General features: G+C 36.0%; 1 protein-coding gene across 3 annotated transcripts in view; it reads right to left on the reverse strand.

Moving 5' to 3' along the window:
• PBX2 (PBX homeobox 2) overlaps positions 1 to 6,392 on the reverse strand; it is a 56,073-nt gene extending 49,681 nt beyond the window's left edge. For all 3 annotated transcript variants that reach the window (XM_053722006.1, XM_053722007.1, XM_053722005.1), the window contains exon 1: positions 5,642 to 6,392. In XM_053722006.1, the coding sequence (XP_053577981.1) occupies positions 5,642 to 5,844 (203 nt within the window). In that variant the 5' untranslated portion in view covers positions 5,845 to 6,392. The remainder of the gene's footprint in view (positions 1 to 5,641) is intronic.
• Positions 6,393 to 18,969: the final 12,577 nt, after the last annotated feature.

The raw sequence follows: 18,969 nt of genomic DNA on the forward strand, positions 1-18,969 counted from the left end.
ACTGAGATAAAGGGGCAGTCTGCAGAGGCTTAGATACAAGATAATCACAGAGCTAAAAAGTGTATTAATATAACAGTGTTGGTTATGCAAAACTGGGGATTATCTATCTTTTTAAACAACATTTTTCAAGTAGACCCTTTAAACCAGGGGTTAACAAATCTGTTTAAAATGTAGTAGCCAGGCAATTTTAAGCGCTAGAGAGTGGTATTTCTATATAGATATGTGGAGAATAAAAGTTAAAGGACCAGTAAATACAATTGATTTGCATAACTAACAAATGCATGATAAAAATACAATACAATAGCACTTAGTCTGAACTTCAAATAAGTAGATTTTGTTTTCTGACAAATTTCAAAGTTATGTCTATTTCTACTTCCCCTCTGTCTCATGTGACAGCCATCAGCCAATCACTAATGCATATGCTGTCATTTCTTGCATAGGCATGGTACTCTAAAAGTGTAAATATAAAAAGACTGAGCACATTTTGTTAATGGAAGTAAATTGGAAAGTTGTTTAAAATTGCTGCTCTATCTGAATCATGAAAGTTTAATTTTGACTTGAGTGTCCCCTTAAAAAGTTAGGTTCCTGGGGTAAAATTCTAGGAGACATTGGCTCCCTGGCTCCTGGGTTTGTCGAGCCCTGCTTTAAACCCTTGCCTGCCATTTACTTTAATGAGTCCTGGCAAGTGTGGAGAGTTGAAGGTGTTGGAAGGGAGAAGCAAGTGCTGAGTCTGGAACGTGGGCTATGCTCATGACCCATTTCTATAAAAGCATGCCATGGTATGTCAGCCCCTACACTGCAGCATGTTTGTGTACAAGTATTCATCCTTATTATATACTGCAGGATGTTGACTATCATAATATAACACAATTATACAGTGCAGTGTGCTCGTTATCAATTTATAGATACTCTATCATTATACAGTGCAGTGTGTTCATTATCATTGTATAGATAGTTATCATTATACAGTGCAGTGTGCTCGTTATCAATTTATAGATACTCTATCATTATACAGTGCAGTGTGTTCATTATCATTGTATAGATAGTTATCATTATACAGTGCAGTGCGCTCGTTATCAGTTTATAGATACTCAACAATATCATTATACAGTGCATTGTGTTCATTATCATTGTATAGATACTTATTATCATTATACAGTGCAGTGCGCTCGTTATCAGTTTATAGATACTCAATATCATTATACAGTGCATTGTGTTCATTATCAGTTTATAGATACTTATTATCATTATACAGTGCAGTGCGCTCGTTATCAGTTTATAGATACTCAATATCATTATACAGTGCATTGTGTTCATTATCAGTTTATAGATACTTATTATCATTATACAGTGCAGTGCGCTCGTTATCAGTTTATAGATACTCATTATTATACAGTGCATTGTGTTCATTATCAGTTTATAGATACTCAATATTATACAGTGCAGTGTGCTCATTATCAGTTTATATATACTCATCATCATTATACAGTGCATTGTGTTCATTATCAGTTTATAGATACTTATTATCATTATACAGTGCAGTGCGCTCGTTATCAGTTTATAGATACTTATTATCATTATACAGTGCATTGTGTTCATTATCAGTTTATAGATACTTATTATCATTATACAGTGCAGTGCGCTCGTTATCAGTTTATAGATACTTATTATCATTATACAGTGCATTGTGTTCATTATCAGTTTATAGATACTTATTATCATTATACAGTGCAGTGCGCTCGTTATCAGTTTATAGATACTTATTATCATTATACAGTGCATTGTGTTCATTATCAGTTTATAGATACTTATTATCATTATACAGTGCAGTGTGATCATTATCAGTTTATAGATACTTATTATCATTATACAGTGCAGTGCGCTCGTTATCAGTTTATAGATACTCAACAATATCATTATACAGTGCATTGTGTTCATTATCATTGTATAGATAGTTATCATTATACAGTGCAGTGCGCTCGTTATCAGTTTATAGATACTCAATATCATTATACAGTGCATTGTGTTCATTATCATTTTATAGTTATTATACAGTGAAGCATGTTCATTATCATTGTATACATTATACAGTGCAGTGTGATCATTATCAGTGTATAGATACTCATCATACAGTGCAGATTGTTATCAGTGTATAGATACTCAATATCATTATACAGTGCATTCTGTTCATTATCAGTGTATAGATACTCATCATCATTATACAGTGCAGTGTGATCATTATCGATGTATAGATACTCATTATTACAGTGCAGTGTGATCATTATCAGTTTACAGATACTCATCATTATACAGTGCAGTGTGATCATTATCAGTGTACAGATACTCATACAGTGCAGTGTGATCATTATCAGTGTATAGATACTCATTATCATTATACAGTGCAGTGTGATCATTATCAGTGTATAGATACTCATCATCATTATACAGTGCAGTGTGATCATCAGTGTATAGATACTCACATCATTATACAGTACAGTGTGCTCATTATCAGTGTATAGATACTCATCATCATTATACAGTGCAGTGTGCTCATTATCAGTGTATAGATACTCATCATCATTATACAGTGCAGTGTGCTCATTATCAGTGTATAGATACTCATCATCATTATACAGTGCAGTGTGCTCATTATCAGTGTATAGATAATCATCATCATTATACAGTGCAGTGTGCTCATTATCAGTGTATAGATACTTATCATCATTATACAGTGCAGTGTGCTCATTATCAGTGTATAGATACTCATCATCATTATACAGTACAGTATGACCATTATCAGTGTACAGATACTCATTATACAGTGCAGTGTGATCATTATCAGTGTATAGATGCTCATCAGCATTATACAGCGCAGTGTGATCATTATCAGTGCATATATACTCACATCATTATACAGTGCAGTGTAATCATTATCAGTGTATAGATACTCATTATCATTATACAGTGCAGCATGTTCATTATCAGTGTATAGATACTCATTATCATTATACAGTGCAGCATGTTCATTATCAGTGTATAGATGCTCATCAGCATTATACAGTGCAGTATGATCATTATCAGTGTATAAATACTCACATCATTATACAGTGCAGTGTAATCATTATCAGTGTATAGATACTCATTATCATTATACAGTGCAGCATGTTCATTATCAGTGCATAGATACTCAGCCTCAATATACATCACAGCATGCTCATTACCAGGGAATAGATTCTCAGCATAGTAATACAGTACACAGGGTTCATTATCAGTCCATAGATGCTTATCACTATTATACATTACAGCGTACTAATTTTAGAATGTAGACACTCAGCATCAGTATACAGTGAAGTGATACTCATCATAACTTTATAAGAATAGTAATAACAGCATTAACAAACCAGCTGTTTATTTAGAATAGAGAGACTACAACTTCCTATACAGCACATGCTCACTGTCCCTGTAGAGATCCAAACCACCATTGGAAAATGCAGCATGCCTATTATCATTGAGTAGATACTCATTATGATTATATGGTGCAGTAGTGATCAGTAGGGAACGTTAAAAAAAATTACATAGTCCTAATTTTATAGGACTGTTTAGTGGTGGTTTTAGGGCCCGCCACTAGGGAACATTTATGGGGCAGGTATAAAACCCTCTAGCGATATGACAGCAAGAGGATATATATCCGTGGGATAAAAAAGTGATTCTGGTACCCAGCGGAATTTTATAGGGTAAATAAAATGATACGCCAAGCAATACAGATTAATACAACCAGAATTCAAGGTGGGTTTAATAATAAAATAAAACTTTGAGGGATGTGTTTTATTTACACGCCATGATATGAGGATTATGGGATATGTTTACACACGTGGCTGTCATAAACATCATCATATTTATAGGATAAACAAAAATGGATCAGAAAAATAGAATAGAGTAATGGAAAAGTCTATATATAGGAAAAATATATGGCTTTTTTTTTAACCGATTATCAATGGTATATTGAAGGTAAACATATAATATGCTGTTAAACAATTACATAATAAATTCACTTTGTATTACCAAAAAATAAATAAAATATGTACTCGTATAGACAAAATAATATGAAGAAAACAAGGATATTTTTTAAATTTCTATTTTGTACAAATAATTATTGTAATTTTTCCTAGAAGAATTTGACTTTATAGGGTGACCAATATAAATTTATAGTAGAGTGTCATTTTTTATTATTTTTTTTTACTGCACTAATAGAATACTACTTTTCATGACTAAAGTTTTTTTCTTTACCAGAAAAAAATACCAGTAGATTTATTTAAAAAGGGGAAATATATTATATATATATATATATATATATATATATACATATACATATACATATATATATATATATATATATATATATATATATATATATATATATATATATATATACTGAATTCACCATCAATATAAAAAGATTTTACATTTTTATACTATTAAAAATATGATGCAACAGCCTTTTGCACATTTTATTTATGTATTTATTTGAATAATATATCTACAAATATTGGTATCTAGTTTCTAAAATATTTTAGCAAGTACCTTTAAAATATTAGTGCATTGTGAGGGCTTATATGGAGGTACTTGCATTGCATTCAATAACTCAAATTACAAGGTAGAGTAAATTAATATCTACCTATCAGTTATAAAGGCCAATATCATTTGATTACCAAGTACTTTTTGACACCCTATTACAAAATCATTAGATTTTTTTACTTTTTAAAAAATAAACTAGATTCCACAAAAAAAAGAAAAACATTTTTATAGGTTAAGTCACATTCTTTGCATTACAGATTAAATAGTTTTTTTATGGCTGTTTTGTAGGATAAGAGTGTACAAATACCTTGGGTAATTTTAAACTCTGATTTAATATGGTAAAATTGACAAATTATACTGTTGGGTAAGTTTGCAGATTTTATTGGGGTTCTGGGAAAAGAAATTGGCTGAGTATAGGGATAAAGAAACAAGGCATGGTTGTTTTGTTTTTTTTAACTGAGATCATATTTATTTAACTGGCCAATAAACATTATATATAAGGAAACAGATTTAAAGGGTGATTAAGGGATTATTTAAGATACATTAATATTTTGGTCTCATACTAAGACTAAACAATCAAGTCACACACACATATGTATATGTAAATAACACTAGAAATATTAGCATAAATGTGTTTATATATATATATATATATATATATATATATATAAATAAATCACATATACTTTACATACAATTAATAAACATTTTTGTTAAAGGGAAAATAACACACTTAGGTGTATTTATACAGTGAATAAATATTATGCATAGGATTAATGCCAAAAATAACCTATTGGAATTATTTAATATATAAAGACTAGTTATATGGTGAGGGGCACTAGGGTACAGGTCAAAAGCTAATAAGGGGTTAAAATGCACAGGACCCACAGAATAGTGTTTACCAAGCAATTACTGATGGGATTCTTTATTAGGGAATTTTATAGTGTTTGGAGAGTACACAGGGATTAGGGACATGTCTGTAGAGGGATTGTTGGATAAGCTACACCCATAAGAGGTAAGAACAATACACACACAGGCCCTTCTCTCTCTCTGCTTGTGTACTCACTTCGCCTGGGCTTCGTCTAAGCTTTGGTCGGTGATAGTCATGATCTGTTGCAATATATCGCCGATATCCTGTTTCCGAGGTTCCCCATTGTCTGATGGGGGGTCGTGCATGGGGTGTGGGGTTAACGTTTGGGGTCCTCCATGGATGCCATGTCCAGGAATTCCCACACCTCTGGCCTGGAGCAGCCTCCCTTGTTCATCCATATGGGCAAAAATATCGTCTAATTCTCTCTCAATATCGCTTAAATTGTAGCGTTAAAAATGGATACAAATGTAACAATTTGCTCGTTCTATTTATAAACAAATCTTTCTACCGCAAACTACTCCCCTTCTTTCTTCTACCAACCCCAGCCCGCTTCTTAAAACAACTCGTTGTCTTCCTTTTTTCTTCCAAAAATATTCGACTACAAATCGCACATTAATAAATCACCCCGTTTTTTTTTTAGGTTTAAGTCCTTAAGGATAAACGGCTGTTTCTTTCTTCTTCTCTCTTGAAAGTGGCTTCTTCTCCTTGGATATAACGCTCTGTTTCTCCCCCCCAACAATACAATAAGCTTCTCTCCACCACCCCAAATGTGCTGGGGAGATGGGTGTGTATCCCGATTACTTTTAAGAGGGGGAAGCCCCTCTTTTTGATTTTTTTTAAATTTTTTATGGGGTTCACCCAAGATCCAGAAGCAATCTTACAGGCAAGGAAAAAAGAGAAGTGTAAAATGGTGAATAGCTGGGGAGAAGTGGGAGGGAGGAGGAGAAGGAGGGAGGGAGAAAGAGGAATGTGACTGGGAGCCTCTCCCCTCTGAGAGCGATTCACAGCTCTCTGCTGCCTCCTCTGTTGTACAGATCCCTGTGCCTCTCCTGTCCCTGCTGCTCCATTCACTCTGCAGCTTCCTGTCACCCTGAGAGTGATCACAGCTCCTCTTCCCCATTCACTTATCTCACCTCTCTCTCTTTTTCTCTCTCATTTTCTCTCCTCCTCTTTCTTTCTCTCTCTCTCACTGAATCACTCTCTCTTACTCTTCTTCTCTCTCTGTCTCTTTCTCACTCTCGTTTTAATTTTCTCCCTCTCTTTCTCTCACACACTCTTTTTCTCTCTCTCTCTCTCTCTCTCTGACTCTTTTTCTCCCCCTTTCTCTCTCTCTCTCTCACTGAATCACTCTCTCTTACTTTTCTTCTCTCTCTGTCTTTCTTTCTCACTCTCTTCTTAATTTTCTCCCTCTCTCTTTCTCTCACACACTCTTTTTCTCTCTTTCACTGACTATTTTTCTCCCCCTTTCTCTCTCTCTCTTTCTTCCTCTTTCTATCTTTCACTGAATCACTCTCTCTTACTCTCTATCTGTGTCTGTCTCTTTTTCTCTCTCACTCTCTTTTTCATTTTCTCTCTCTTTCTCCCTTTCTTTTTCTCACACTATTTCTCTCTCTCTTTTTCTCTCTCTCACTGACTCATTCTATCCCTGTCTTTTTCTCCTCTCTTTATCCCTCTGTCTCTCCTTCTTTCTCTCTCTCACTGAATCACTCTCTCTTACTCTCTTTCTCTTTCTGTCTCTTTTTCTCTCTCACGCTCTTTTTCATTTTCTCTCTCTTTCTCCCTCTCTTTCTCTCACACACTATTTCTCTCTCTTTTTCTCTCTCTCACTGACTCATTCTATCCCTGTCTTTTTCTCCTCTCTCCCTCTTTCTCTTTCCTTCTTTCTCTCTCACTGAATCACTCTCTCTCTTTCTCTGTCTGTCTCTTTTTGTCTGTCTCTTTTTCTCTCTCATTTTCTTTTTCATTTTCTCTCTCTTTCTCCCTCTCTCTTTCTCCCTCTCTCTCACACACTCTTTCTCTCTCTCTCTCTCTTTTTCCCTCTCTCGCTGACTCATTCTATCCCTGTCTTTTTCTCCTCTCTTTCTCCCTCTTTCTCTCTCTTTCCTTCTTTCTCTCTCTCACTGAATCACTCTCTCTTACTCTCTTTCTCTGTCTGTCTCTTTTTCTCTCTCACTCTCTTTTTCATTTTCTCTCTCTTTCTCCCTCTCTCTTTCTCCCTCTCTCTCTCACACTGACTCATTCTATCCGTCATTTTCTCCTTTGCTTTTTCTCCCTCTTTCTCTCTGTCCCTTTCTCTCTATTTCTCTATCTCCTTCTTTCTTTCTTTCTTTCTTTCTTTCTTTCTTTCTTTCTTTCTTTCTTTCTTTCTTTCTTTCTTTCTTTCTTTCTTTCTTTCTTTCTCTCTCTCTCTCTCTCTCTCTCTGAATCACCCTCTCTTACTCTCCTTCTCTCTCTGTCTGTCTCTTTTTTTCACTCTCTTTTTCATTTTCTCTCTCTCTTTCTCCCTCTCTCTTTCTCTCACACACTCTTTCTCTCTCTCTCTCTCTCTCACTGTCCAGGACATAATTGGAACACTAGAGAAATCTCAATGTATCCTTCTTGGTAAAATATTTTATAAATAAATTCTATCCCTGTCTTTTTCTCCCTCTTTCCCTCCTCTCTCTTTCTCTCCCTCTCTCTCTCTTTACTCTTTCTCTTCTCCCTCTCATATTTCTCTCTTTTTTTCCTCTCTCTTTCTCTCTTTACTCTTTCTCTTCACTCTCTCTCTCTCTCCTTTCTCTCTCTTGTTTTCCCTCTGTTCTCTCTTTCTTTCCTGTTCTCTCTTTTTCTCTCTCCCTTTCTTTCTATGATTGTCCTCTCTCTGTATTGTCCCTTTAATCAAACTAGTTTGTTCTCTCACTCCCACTACCAGAATACTTTTAGCATTGTCTATTTATTTTATTTCAGTCTATCTGCATTGTGTTTCCTGCTGTAATTCCCTTTCTTTTTCTCCTCATTTACAATCAGATCTACCTTAGCCATTATCTCCTCTTTTCATTCTCTTATCTCTTTCTCTCATTACTGTGATTGAATGGTCAAATAACAAACATCCTTGTTTATAAGAGCAGCCAGTGTATACAAACATTTAAAGTCACATTTCATTACCATATAGATCCATGTAATACACACATGACACTTTATATAGATGCAACATACTTCTGTGACCAATAATACATTACAAATATGTCAGCAATTTAAAGAGTGTTATATTAGGATTAGTTTTCTAAAAAAAAGATTTTTTATATATATATATATATATATATATATATATATATATATATATATATATATATATATATATATATATATATATATAAACACATGTATAGGGTTGGAAAAATATCACTATGGTTTACTAGTTAATAGGGGTTAAAAGCTTCTAGCCCAGCAGGAAAAAGTCACTAGTGCAATCAAAGATAGGAAAAAGTCAAATTTCTAAGTCATCTGCTGGAATTTCTAAGTCGTCCGGGACTAGTGGACAACTGGAAATTTCAATCTATAATATATATTCACTTAATAATTTAAATATAAATGCAACATACTGTTGTGGTCAATAATATATTACAAATATGTCAACAATTTAAAGAGTTGTATATTAGGTTTAGTTCTCTTAATTTTTTTTAGAAAATAATATATATATATATATATATATAATTATTTACTTTTTACTTCCAATAAGCGCATAATTATTTATTTTTTAAACACACTCCAATTATGTTCTTTTTTTCTGGGCAATTTAGCATTTTATTATTATTATTAATAATAATAATAATTATAATAATAACAGAAACAAACATTGTATATTATTCTACTGTATATGTGTATTTGTATATTCAATCTATTATTTATTAACTTAAGCTAGTATATACTAGTATAGCATCTATACCTTCATATGAGGTATATTATAATTTATTTTCTTAACATTAGTGTTATTAATTTTGTTTAATTTTATAAATATTGCTTATTATTTATGTATATAATTCTACAGACAGGTTAGCATTAATAATGTATTTTTATTGTTTTACTGGGGCTAAAATGCTGATTTGCAATGCATTGCAATTTTCAGCATAAATAAAAAAAAAAACTAATTTGATATAAATTAAATTACTAATTCTCTGGCAGTGTCATTTAATAGAGTGATTACTGAGAAGGCCATTAATTTATTTTGTATAAATATCTACTTAATGCATATTACCTATCATAGCATTGAAGAAAATGTTGGTGACCAATAAATAAATTATACAAAATATAAAATAATAATTGTTTTTAGTAAAATGCATCTAAATTTTTTAGTGTCATATCTTTGCATTATAATTATTTTATATGTTTGTGGTCTGGTGTAAAAAAGGCATACAAGTGCAATGATTTAAATGTTGATTTTATTATTATATAATAAATAGATAATTAGAGCTGTAATTTTTTTTTTAAATTTATTTTCTGCTTGAATATTCCTTCTGCAGGATGGTGTAGGATATAGACACAGATAAGCTCTCCCCCCTCCAGATCCTGTTATCTGTTCATTTATTTTCTTTGGGTCTTCAAGCTGTTGGTTTAATTATCTCTAGTGTGAAGGGGGGTGACCACAACAACTGGTAATTTACACTTGAAATAAAGCTGGGGGAGAGGGTAAATGGTGGTGAGGATAAAGAGAGATTTAATGAAAGAGATTTAAGGATAAAGGAGAGGAGAAAACACAAAATAAAATGTGATAGTGATGAGAGAACGCTTTAATTCCCATTACATTAAAGTCACCTATAAGCCCATTATTTACCATATTAAAGAAATGCATTTAGGCATTTGGCTGCCTGCTGAATTTCTTTCTGGCTTTATAAAATACACACACACACTAAACACAACAAAACGTGCACACACAAACACACTGAACACAACAAACACATGCGCACACACACACTAAACACAACAAACACATGCGCACACACACACACTAAACACAACAAACACATGCGCACACACACTAAACACAACCAATACATGCACACACACACTGAGCACAACAAACACATGCGCACACACACTAAACACAACCAATACATGCACACACACACTGAGCACAGCAAACACATGCGCACACACTCTAAACACAACCAATACATGCACACACACACACTAAACACAACAAACACATGCGCACACACACTAAACACAACCAATACATGCACACACACACTGAGCACAACAAACACATGCGCACACACACACACTAAACACAACAAACACATGCGCACACACACTAAACACAACCAATACATGCACACACACACACTAAACACAACAAACACATGCACACACACACACTGAGCACAACAAACACATGCACACACACACTACACAAACACTGCACACACAAACACACTGAGCACAACAAAACGTGCACACACACACTACACAAACACTGCACACACACACACACACTAAACACAACAAACACATGCACACACACACACTGAGCACAACAAACACATGCACACACACACTACACAAACACTGCACACACAAACACACTGAGCACAACAAAACGTGCACACACACACTACACAAACACTGCACACACAAACACACTGAACACAACAAACACATGCGCACACACACTAAACACAACCAATACATGCGCACACACACACACCAAACACATGCACACACACACACACACTAAACACAACAAACACGTGCACACTACACAAACAATGCACACACACAAAACGCAACAAACACGTGCACACACACACTACACAAACACTGCACACACACTAAATATAAAACATGCACACACACTTTCTACACAAACTCTGCACAACCTATACACAACAAACATGCACACACACACACACTACAGAAACACTGCACACACACTTACTACACAAACACTGCACAACCTATACACAACTAAAACATGCACACTACACAAACACTACACGCAACAAACACGCACACACATATACTACACATACACTGCACACACACATTACACACAATACACAAACATTACACACAAACATTATGCACAACACATGTACTCACAACCCACACATGTATACACATACTACGTAAACACTGCACACAAGCTTCACACAACATATACATATTACCCAACACACATTCACACACAGAACGCACATACATACTATGCAAACACACGGCACACAACACACATACAAAAAAACACGGCACACACACTAGCACTGCACACACATGCTACACAAACATTATAGATATATACACACACACATATATATATATATATATCCACACGCACACTACGTAAACACTACACAAAATACACACACTGCACTTTCACTAAACAGTCACAATAAACACAAACACAGTGCCTAGGTAACGGAATTTTCACACACCAACATGCTACACACACACTACACACACAATATATGCACACACTACACATACATTCAACCGAAAACCTACAGTAGGTAACCACATTTTTTGCACAGGTGTATGTAATTTATGTAGTAAACAATTGTATGTTTGTCTAAATGCAAAATGTAAGGTTTCACTATATATTAACAATGTCAATCCAGCAGGGCAAAGGAAAACCATCTACTTAAAATATAACTTTATACAACTGTCATTTTGTTAGCAAGATTTGCAAAGTTTTGAAACCTAGGGATATACCCCTTGAAAAGCTTCTTGTGTATTTCTGCTTTGTTATTCCTAATTAAGTGCTTACTTTAATGAGCTATTGCCCTAATTAGGCAGTCACTGTGTAAAGTGTTGCAGGGTCAAATTCTAGATCCTGCAGGATGCAGTCTGGTTTCTATAGGTGAAATAGAAAAACAAAACATTTAAACAGTTAAATGTGAGAGAAAAGCTAAGTCAAGTGAAAGAGAGTGAGAGAAAGAGGAAAGGTGGGAGAGGGATAATGTAAGGGAAAGATTGGAGAAAAGTTCAACAGTAAACACCTTGAAATTACAAGAAAATTCCTTTGTCTTGCTATAGAGTAGCATGCCAGCCAAGTGTAGACATTTTTAAAACACATTAACATCTTGTTTGCTTCAATAGTTTTTCAGTAGCCAAACTGCACCCACCACTTGCCTCATTTGGAAGAGACAATCCAGACTGTGGAATACACAGCTAGCCATGGTCATTATGTTCGTACAAAGTGCATTGTTTTGCAGTTATCTGCTGTATCTAATAAGGGACATACATGTAGCAGGGTTAACCTTAAAGGGACACAACCCAATTTTTTATGATTCAGATAGAGCTTGCAATTTTCAGCAACTTTCTAATTTACTCCTATTATCTATTTTTTTCGTTCTCTTGCTATCTTTATTTGAAAAAGAAGACATCTAAGCTAAGGAGCCAGCCAATTTTTGGTTCAGTACTCTGGACAGCATTTGTTTATTGTTGGGTGAATTTATCCACCAATCAGCAAGAAAAACCCAGGTTGTTCACTAAAAATGGGCCAGCAGCTAAACTTACATTCTTGCTTTTCAAATAAAGATACCAAGAGAATGAAGACAATTTGATAATAGGAGTAAATTAGAAAGTTGCAATCTGAATCTGAATCACGAAAGAAAACAATTGGGTTCAGTGTCCATTTAATAAGTCAGCAGCATGCATTTACAGCTCTGAGAATTAGACAATCCACAATTTCCAGAGCTAAATTACATGAAAAGGGACAAAAGAGCTAATACAAATATATTGTAAATTCACTTCTATTATTACATTATCTTTGTTCTCTTGGTATCCTTTGTTGAAAATTATATCTGGGTAGGCTTAGTAGCAGCAATGCACTACTGGGAACTAGCTGCTGATTGGTATCTGCACATATATACCTCTTGTCATTGGTTCACCAGATGTGTTTAGCTAGCTCCCAGTAGTTTATCGCACCCTCTGTAGAGGCTAATCACACAGTTATATACAATAAATATGCACATTTGTTTTGTTACAAATACACATTTGTTAATGAAGCATGGATATTTTTTTTCCGTTTCGGTGATCCCAACTGCACCTCCTTTACACCCTGTAATGTCCTGGAATGTCCACGGTCAACACTTGATTGGTGTCTATGAGAATGGGAGACAAATAATTCAAAATTAAACTTTCATGATTCAACTTTCCAATTTACTTCTATTATGTTGTTTGCTTTGTTCTTTTGGTATCCTTTGTTGAAAAACATACATAGGTAGGCTCAGGAGTTGGGAGCTACCTGCTGATTGGTGGCAGGACATATATACATGTTGTCATTGGCCCACCCAATATGTTCATCTAACTCCCAGTAGTGTATTGCTACTTCTTCAACAAAGGATACCAATAGAATGAAGCACATTATATAATAAAAGTAATCTGGAAACTTGTTTAACATTGTATGCTCTATCTGAATCATAAAATAAAAAAATTGTGTTTCACGTTTCTTTAAAAAAATGATGCGTATTTGAAGAACTAGTTTTATAATAGTGTGATTTAAGTGTTGCAGTTTTAGTTTATTTTTATTTTGCGTTTGTAGCAGTTGTTGTTTGCTGTGCGAGACATAGCGTGGTCACCTTTAGTTCAGGCCAAACTCGAACACTCTTGTGCACAGCACAGCAAAACATTTTTTTCCAGAGTACACACTATGGGCTAGATTTATGAAAGTCTAGGCGAACTCTGTATGTGCTTCACCTGTAACTGCGCCCCAGCTCGCCTCTGGAGAAGCGCACATGTGCGCCTGAATTCATCAAAAAAATAGACGTAACTTTGCACAGGCGAGCTGGGGCATAATAATGATAAATTTCGCCTGTCGGAAAAAAACATTTACTTCCTATTTACTCCCTATTTATCACAGTACATCCCTATAAATATTTACGCCGCCTTGTTTTGATTATTAAAAAAGCGTTTTTTTAGGTAACTATTTAGCTTATATATATATATTATATAATGTTTCTGTGCTGTTTTTGCCATATGTTGATAATTTAAGATCACAAAAATAAATATATCAATATATCGAGATATATATATATATATATATATATATATATATATATATATATATATATATATATATATATATAAAACTGTTGGTACCATATGTGCCAGTGGAAGAGCAAATTTCTGGCAATAACAGTCTCTTCTTGACGCTGAGCCTTTGAAAAATGAGTTAAAATAAGAAAGTACTGCATCACCAGATGTAAAAGCATGTGGTATAATGGTGTTCACCTCAGTCTGTATGGCGAAATATACAACACGCAATTGAAGCCAAAATTTCAGTTCCCTATCGGCGCCAAGCAATGATAAATACGAACCTGTGCATATTTGTAGGTTGGGCTGTTAAATTACGCCTATTACTAATGTATATTGTTGCACTCGGGAGCGCACCCATGTACCAAGGCGAATGCAAGCGGAGTGCGAAGAAGTTTCAGATTTGCGCAATTATAGGCGCAGAGTGCTTTGATGAATATGACGATCAGTTCGTATGTGCTATTTTGGACGGAATTATAGGAGAATAGCTTTGATAAATCTAGCCCAATGTATAGTAGCTCATAAACACAGACTCGCACACAGATATTCACACTCACACACATTCTCCATCTCACACCCGCACTCTCTCTCACATGGTCATACTCTCATACACTTTCCCACACTAACACATTCTCACACTCTCAAATACACTCCAACACACTTACACATAAATACTCTCTCACACACACACACAAAGATACTAACACACACACACACACTTTCACACATGCTCCCACTCTCATACACATTTGCACACTCTCACACACCCTCTAACACACTCACACACACACTCTCTCTCACACACTAACACACACACTTCACACATACTCTCTCTCACACACACAAAGACACTATCACTCACACACACACACTCTCTTACACACACTAACACGCACACTTTCACACAGTCTCTCTTACACACACATTCTCTCTCTCTCTCTCTCTCTCTCTCTCTCTCTCTCTCTCTCTCTCTCTCTCTCTCTCTCACTCACACACACACACACACAAAGACACTATCACTCACACACACACAACACTCTCTCACACACACAGAATACACTATCACTCACACTCACATACTCTCTCTCTCTCACACACACAAAGACACTGTCGCTCACACACACACACACACACACACACTCTTTCACACATGCAAAAGACACTATCACTCACACATACACACACACCACATTCTCTCACTGAAAGCTTCACCCTAGAAAGGGGGACCCGCCAGGGATGTCCCTTATCCCTTCTATTATTTAATATATCACTAGACTCTCTCTCACACACACACACCACATTCTCACACAGTCTTTCTCACACTCTCTCTCACACACAAGAGATAAATAACTGTAGGCTTGTGCAGTATGTTGCAAATGTACATTGTCAACTTTTTGACTGCGGCTGTTTCCCACCAAACCCATACATTTGCATGTTCGTAACTGACTCAGCTTCAAACTCGCACACAAATCGAAACCTAAACTGTACAGGTGGCAACCCTAAATAGATATCATGTACTGGGCCACTTAAATGGCCACCCAAGTCAAAATAAACTTTTATGATTCAGACAGAGCAGCAGTTTTAAGACACTTTCCAATTTTCTTCCATTATCAAATTTTGCAGTCTTTTTATATCACACTTTCTGGGCAGCAAGCTCCTACTTAGCGTGTGCACAAGCTCACAGGGTATACGTATACTAATCTGTGATTGGCTGATGTCTGTCACATGATATAGGGGGCCGGAAAATGGTAGAAAAAAATAAATTTACCAGAAAAAATACTGCTTATTAGGTCTTTTGATCATGTAATTGTTAATTTTGTAATTCTACTTCATTGAGTGGTCCTTTAATACAGCTATATATGTTAGGATATACAATAGTCTGTCATTGTTGTCATAAAAAAAGCACTAAGCTGTGCGTTATACTTAACAAAAACAGAACTCTTGCACACGCTCAGTAGGAGCGGTTGCCTCAGTAATTTTGACTTTGAATTTCACAAATAATCTCTTCTGAACAAGACGCTTCGGAAACATAGGCCTAGATTTGGAGTTTGGCGGTAGATGGGCTGTTAACGCTACGCGGGCTTTTTTCTGGCCGCACCATAAAATTAACTCTGGTATCGAGAGTCCCAAAAAATGCTGCGTTAGGCTCCAAAAAAGGAGCGTAGAGCATTTTTACAGCAAATGCAACTCTCGATACCAGAGTTGCTTACGGACGCGGCCAGCCTCAAAAACGTGCTCGTGCACGATTCCCCCATAGGAAACAATGGGGCTGTTTGAGCTGAAAAAAAACCTAACACCTGCAAAAAAGCAGCGTTCAGCTCCTAACGCAGCCCCATTGTTTCCTATGGGGAAACACTTCCTACGTCTGCACCTAACACTCTAACATGTACCCCGAATCTAAACACCCCTACCCTTACACTTATTAACCCCTAATCTGCCGCCCCCGCTATCGCTGACCCCTGCATTATATTATTAACCCCTAATCTTCCGCTCCGTAAACCGCCGCAACTTACATTATCCCTATGTACCCCTAATCTGCTGCCCCTAACACCGCCGACCCCTGTATTATATTTATTAACCCCTAACCTGCCCCCCACAACGTCGCCGCCAGCTACCTACAATAATTAACCCCTAATCTGCCGACCGCAAAGCGCCGCCACCTACGTTATCCTTATGTACCCCTAATCTGCTGCCCCTAACACCGCCGACCCCTATATTATATTTATTAACCCCTAATCTGCCCCCCTCAACGTCGCCTCCACCTGCCTACACTTATTAACCCCTAATCTGCCGAGCGGACCTGAGCGCTACTATAATAAAGTTATTAACCCCTAATCCGCCTCACTAACCCTATCATAAATAGTATTAACCCCTAATCTGCCCTCCCTAACATCGCCGACACCTAACTTCAATTATTAACCCCTAATCTGACGACCGGAGCTCACTGCTACTATAATAAATGGATTAACCCCTAAAGCTAAGTCTAACCCTAACACTAACACCCCCCTAAGTTAAATATAATTTAAATCTAACGAAATTAATTAACTCTTATTAAATAAATTATTCCTATTTAAAGCTAAATACTTACCTGTAAAATACATCCTAATATAGCTACAATATAAATTATAATTACATTGTAGCTATTTTAGGATTAATATTTATTTTACAGGCAACTTTGTAATTATTTTAACCAGGTACAATAGCTATTAAATAGTTAAGAACTATTTAATAGTTACCTAGTTAAAATAATTACAAAATTACCTGTAAAATAAGTCCTAACCTAAGTTATAATTAAACCTAACACTATACTATCAATAAATTAATTAAATAAAATACCTACAATTACCTACAATAAAACCTAACACTACACTATCAATAAATAAATTAAATACAATTCCTACAAATAACTACAATTACATAAACTACCTAAAGTACAAAAAATAAAAAAGAACTAAGTTACAAAAAATAAAAAAATATTTACAAACATAAGAAAAATATTACAACAATTTTAAACTAATTACACCTACTCTAAGCCCCCTAATAAAATAACAAAGACCCCCAAAATAAAAAAATGCCCTACCCTATTCTAAATTAATAGAGTTAAAAGCTCTTTTACCTTACCAGCCCTGAACAGGGCCCTTTGCGGGGCATGCCCCAAGAAAATCAGCTCTTTTGCCTGTAAAAAAAAAACATACAATACCCCCCCCAACATTACAACCCACCACCCACATACCCCTAATCTAACCCAAACCCCCCTTAAATAAACCTAACACTAAGCCCCTGAAGATCTTCCTACCTTGTCTTCACCTCAACAGGTATCACCGATCCGTCCTGGCATCCGGTGCTGAAGAGGTCCAGAAGAGGCTCCAAAGTCTTCCTCCTATCCGGCAAGAAGAGGACATCCGGACCGGCAAACATCTTCATCCAAGCGGCATCTTCGATCTTCTTCCATCCGGTTCCGATCAGCCAATAGAATGCGAGCTCAATCTGATTGGCTGATTGGATCAGCCAATCGGATTGAACTTGATTCTGATTGGCTGATTCCATCAGCCAATCAGAATATTCCTACCTTAATTCCGATTGGCTGATAGAATCCTATCAGCCAATCGGAATTCGAGGGACGCCATCTTGGATGACGTCCCTTAAAGGAACCGTCATTCGTCGGGAGACGCCGGAAGAAGAGGATGGATCCGCGTCGGCTGCTTCAACATGGACCCGCTCCGCACCGGATGGAAGAAGATCGAAGATGCCGCTTGGATGAAGATGTTTGCCGGCCGGATGTCCTCTTCTTGCCGGATAGGAGGAAGACTTTGGATCCTCTTCTGGACCTCTTCAGCACCGGATGCCAGGACGGATCGGTGATACCTGTTGAGGTGAAGACAAGGTAGGAAGATCTTCAGGGGCTTAGTGTTAGGTTTATTTAAGGGGGGTTTGGGTTAGATTAGGGGTATGTGGGTGGTGGGTCGTAATGTTGGGGGGGGGGGTATTGTATGTTTTTTTTTACAGGCAAA

The sequence above is a fragment of the Bombina bombina genome, chromosome 7, assembly GCF_027579735.1.
Source record: "Bombina bombina isolate aBomBom1 chromosome 7, aBomBom1.pri, whole genome shotgun sequence".
In the NCBI taxonomy this organism is placed as follows: domain Eukaryota; kingdom Metazoa; phylum Chordata; class Amphibia; order Anura; family Bombinatoridae; genus Bombina; species Bombina bombina.